The 5,306-nt window shown below is 41.6% G+C and overlaps 1 protein-coding gene across 1 annotated transcript; it reads left to right on the top strand.

Annotated features, from left to right (window-relative positions):
- On the top strand, positions 1 to 704 carry LOC128099985 (protein YAE1 homolog; the record flags this gene model as incomplete). Its single annotated transcript, XM_052721954.1, is given in 2 exon segments — positions 1 to 518; positions 520 to 704. Coding segments are annotated over 2 exon segments (663 nt in total), but the record flags the coding sequence as incomplete, so codon positions are not given.
- Positions 705 to 5,306: the final 4,602 nt, after the last annotated feature.

The following is a 5,306-nucleotide window of genomic DNA, read 5'->3' on the forward strand; positions in this document are numbered from 1 at the left end:
GTTCGATCTGTTCCCAAGATCCTAAGCCCTGGGGATCAGGATGGGTTTGACGAGGAAGCAGACGAGACTCTGTTAGTGCAGTGGGAATGGCAGGGCCACATGCAGAGGCGAATCCAAGAAGGCTACAGAGATGGAATAGATGCAGGCAAAGCAGTCACTCTTCAACAGGACTTCAATCAAGGTTACAAAGAAGGTGCAGAAGTCATAAACTATGGACTACTCAGGGGAACACTGAGTGCTTTCCTCTTCTGGTGTCACCTTCATGGCAATAGTTCAGCTTTGATCAGCAAAATAAATAATCTTCTGGATGCAGTTGGCCAGTGCGAAGAGTGTGTGCTCAAACGTCTGAAATCAGTCACGTCACAGGCCCAAGTTACAGATTTATTGGACTCCATTGAGGATATGGACCTTTGTCATGGAGTTCCAGCTGAGAAAAAGATTGATGAAGCTAAAGATGAAAGACTCTGTGAAAACAGTGCTGAGTTGAACAGAACCTCTGACGAGAGTCCTAGCAGGACACTGTTCACTTTCCGAATGGTGCAGAACACAAGAGCACACACACTTGGAAAAACCAAGCCTCGCTTGGATTCTGGACCAGACCACCAACTTAGTGAAACAGCTGGGGGTATCAGTGGACAGACTGCAGCACCTGAGACAGCTATAAAATTATCTCCCTTCTGTAGTGGAAGTAATGCTCCAATAGTCCTCAGAGCAGTGTGTTTCTAGATATGGGAACCACTGATTGAGCACGTCTCCTGTAGTTACCCTTGTGGAGGTATGAAGGGTCTTCAGTGTTAACACAAGTAAATGGAATATCAGCCTTAAAAAAATATAACTGTTTTTGTTGTACATAATCTTACTCTGATGAAGTTAAAACCTTCCTTTTTAATTAGACAAAAAGGGGGAAATGCTGTGGAACAATCCTTTTCTACACTGTGAATATATATTATGCTCATTAGTTAATAAAAAGCAGACAGGCCGGTGGCTGGGCAGGAAGTTAGGCAGGAAAGCCAAACTGAGAATGATGGAAAGAAGGAGGGCAGATTGAGAGGAGTTGCCAGCCAGAGGGAGAACAAGTCAGAGACACAATGAGGTAGAGGTAAACCATGAGCCTCCGGGCAGCACATAGATTAATAGAAATGGGTAAAGTTGTAAGAGCTAGTTAGTAATAAGCCTAAGCTACCAGCCAAGCATTTACAATTAATATAAGCCTCTGTGTGGTAATTTGGAAGGAACTTTGACATTTTGAGATGGGTTTCACTATGTTGCCCAGAAAGCTAGCCTTGAAAGCCTGTGCTTAAGCCATCCTCCTTCCTTAGCCTCACATGATTCTGGGACAACAGGTTTGCATTATCACTCTCCAGCCTGTTGTTGTTGAAACAATGTCTCACTATGTAGCCCAGGAAGTAATCCTCCTGCCTCAGCCTGCCAAGTGCTAGGTTTATAGGTATGAGTCACTATGCCCTGCTAACACTCAGCTTTCAATGATTCTTTAAAATCACAGGAAGTTCACTCATCTATTGTCTCCCACTCTGAATTCAGAGGCATCCGTAATTAGTCACCCTGTTTAGTATTATGTTATTATTTCAGGCATATTAACTGTGTTATTCTGTTCTGACTACTCTAACTCAGTACCATAAACTGTATGGCTTATAAACAACAGAATTTATTTCTCACAACTTGGAGATAAGAAGTCTAAGATCTAGGTACTGGGAAGATTCTGTCTGGTAAGGGCTGTATATTCCTATACCATACCTTTTTGATGTGTTCTCACATGTGTTAGGAGATAGCTGTTCTCTGTTGTAAGAACACTCATCCCTATCAGGAAGAGTCTTCCTTGGCAGGGCATGGTGCCGTACTTCTGTAATTATAACATTTGGGAAGTGGGAAGAGGGTCAGGTGTTCAAGATCATCCTTGGCTTTGGAGCAAGTTTGAGAACAGCCTAGGCTATGTGAGATCCTCCCACCAAAAAGAGGAGTCCACACTGATGACCTAATTACTTCCCAAAGGCCTCACTTCCTCAATATGATCACCTTGAGGGGTAGCTTTCAACATAAGAATTTTAAGAGGACAGAATCATTCAGACCATGTCTTAGGGTTTCTGTTGCTGTGAATATCATGACCAAAACCCAAGTTGGGGAGGAAAGAGTTTATTTGGCTTATACTTCAGCATTGCTATTCATCACTGAAGGAAGTTGGGACAGGAACTTAAACAGGGCAAGATCCTGGAGGTAGGAGCTGATGGCAGAGGCCATGAATGAGTACTGCTTACTGGCTTGCTTCCCATGACTTGCTCAGCTCACCTTCTCATAGAACCCATGACCACCAGCCCAGGGACAGCACCACCCACCATGGGATGAGTCTTCCCACGTTGATCACTAAATGAGAAAATGCCTTACAGTTGGGTTTCAAGGAGGCATTTCCTCAGCTGAGGCTCCTTCCTCTGATGACTCTATAGCTTGTGTCAAGTTGACGCACAAAACCATCCAATACAGACCATAACATTTAAGTTTTGCTCCCAAGGTGATGGGAATATAGCTCAACTGGTAGAGTGTTCTTCTAGCACATACAAGTCCTTTGATTGTCCTCGCTACATAAACTGGAGATGGTACATACCTACCAATAATCCCTGAGTTTGGGAAGCAGAGACATTATAATGGGCACAAGTTCAAAGCCAGCCTGATCTACATATTGATTTCTAGTCAGACAGTGCTACTTAGTGAGATCATGTCTCAAACAAACAAAACCAAAAACAAACAAGCAAAAAACTTCAAGGTCGCCCTCAGCTGCACAGCAAGTTCCAGGCCAGTCTGGAATACATAAGAACTTGCTACAACAACAAAAGACATTTTTTCTTCTCAGCTTGTGCAGCCAAGCATTTCCAGGGGCTGAGAACTCTTTTCTCCTCATATCCACAGTTCAGTCTTTCAGATAATTGATTCGCTAAATTCATCACTTAGCTTCCCCAGTGAAGAGCATATATCTAGGCTAAATATAAAACACAAATCTTCGTGCTCCTCAGTTATAACCAATTCAATATGACTATTCATAAGGCAATTATTTTAAGTTTAGGAACTTAGCTACAGTCCCTTTATTGAATTAGACTTGAAATATTAGAACGTTCAGGGTATTTATTTGCCTTAGCTTACTTCTAAAGCAGCCTTTAACCCCCATGTTAATAGCCCCATCCTCTGGCTCCATTTCTAGGGAATAATTTTAGTTTAATGATAGTTTATGGAAAACATTTTTAAAAGAGTCTTTTTTTTTTTTAAAGATGTATTTATTTATTATGTATATAGTGTTCTGCCTATATGTATGCCTACATGCCAGAAGAGGGCACCAGAGCTCATTATAGATGGTTGTGAGCCACCATGTGGTTGCTGGGAATTGAACCCAGGTCCTCTGGAAGAACAGCCAGTGCTCTTAACCTCTGAACCATCTCTCCAGCCCATGGGGGTTTCTTTTTTGTTGTTGTTTTTGTTTTTTGAGACAGGGTTTCTCTGTGTAGTTTTGGTGCCTGTCCTGGATCTTGCTCTGTAGACCAGGCTGGCCTCAAACTCACAGAGATCCACCTGGTTCTGCCTCCCGAGTGCTGGGATTAAAGGCATGTGTCACCGCCGCCTGGTTCATTTTTTTTTTTTTTAAGGAAAACTATAAACTCTGTCTTTGTCTCTATATCTCTCTTAGCCAAGCACCATGGCTATGACTATAATAACACTTGGGAGGCTAAGACAGGAAGAGTGCAGTGAGACCTGGGCCAGCCTGGGCCACAAAGTGAGATTTTGTGGGTTTTTTTTTTAAGGTGGGGCTAGAAGGGTTGGAGAGATGGCTCAGTGGTTAAGAGCACTGGCTGCTTTTCCAGGGACCCAGATTTAGTTCCCAGCACCCACACAGCAGTTTACCATCTCCGGTAATTCCTGTTGCAGGGATCCCATGCCCTCCTCTGGCCTTTGTGGGTACTGCAGACATGTAGTATACAGACACCTGCAGTCAAAACACCTATACTCATAAATTTTTAATTAATTAATTTGTTAATTAAAAATTTTTTTGAGACTTGGGTCTATGTAACCTTAGCTGTCCTATAACTCACTATGTAGACTGGGCTGCCTTGTACTCAGAGATTTGCCTGCCTCTCCCTCCCAAGTGCTAGGATTAAAAATGCATGCCATCACATCTGGCTTTGCTGTTTTTGAGACTGCCTTTCTATGTAGTCCAGGCTGACCCCTAATTTGCTGTGAACCTCCTGCCTCAACCTCCCTAGTGTTGAGATTACAGGCATAGGTCAAAACACCTGGCTGCAAGCAAACTTTAATTTATTGTTGACTTTTTAAGTTTATTTTTTTAAAAATCAAAGAAATTACTTTTTAAACAAAACACCTTACACTTACACAAAAATGGAATCTCTCCTTTAAAAACAATGAAACAGACTTGGAGTTTATTAAAGATATTTTAAAATAAATTTTAGAATTAAGAGAAAGTATTCAGAAAGAAAAACATACCTGAGAGCATTCTCTTGAGAGAGTCCCCTGTTGTGCAATACTCTTTTTGTATATTATAAATATGTGTCACTCTGATAGGTTTAGTGAAAAGCTGAATGGCCAATAGCCAGGCAAGATTTTTCAAGACAGAGAGAATGCTGGGAAGAAGAAGGGCAGAGTTGCCAGCCAGACTCAGAAGAAGCAAGATGTGTAGGAAATGAGGTAAGAAGCCATGAGCCATGTGTCGGGATGTAGATTAATAGAAATAGGTTAATTTAAGTTATAAGAACTAGTTAGAAACAAGCCTAAGCTATGGGCCAAGGCTTCATAATTAATAAGTCTCTGTGTCATTAGTTGGGAGCTGGCTGGTAGGACAGAGAAAGACAGACTGTAGTCCCCAAAAGTGTAATTTCAATTAAAATTGGTATGCTGAGCCTTAAAACTGGGGCCACTAAATTTTTAAAAAATGAAATATTATTCTTGTTTGATTTTTTAAAAGATTTATTTATTTATTTATTATGTGTATAGTATTCTGCCTGCATGTATGCCTGTGTGCCAGAAGAGGGCACCAGATCTCATTATAGATGGTTGGAAGCCACCATGTGGTTGCTGGGAATTGAACTCAGGACCTCTGGAAGAGCAGCCAATGCTCTTAAATTTCTGAGCCATCTCTCCAGTCCCAGTTTGATTTTTTTTTTAAGATTTATTTATTTATTATGTATACAGAACAGGGTGCCAGATCTCATTACAGATGGTTGTGAGCCACCATGTGGTTGCTGGGAATTGAACTCAGGACCTCTGGAAGAGCAGTCGGTGCTCTTAACCTC

The sequence above is a fragment of the Peromyscus californicus genome, unplaced genomic scaffold (assembly GCF_007827085.1).
Source record: "Peromyscus californicus insignis strain IS unplaced genomic scaffold, ASM782708v3 Scaffold_6__1_contigs__length_162567912, whole genome shotgun sequence".
In the NCBI taxonomy this organism is placed as follows: Eukaryota; Metazoa; Chordata; class Mammalia; order Rodentia; family Cricetidae; genus Peromyscus; species Peromyscus californicus.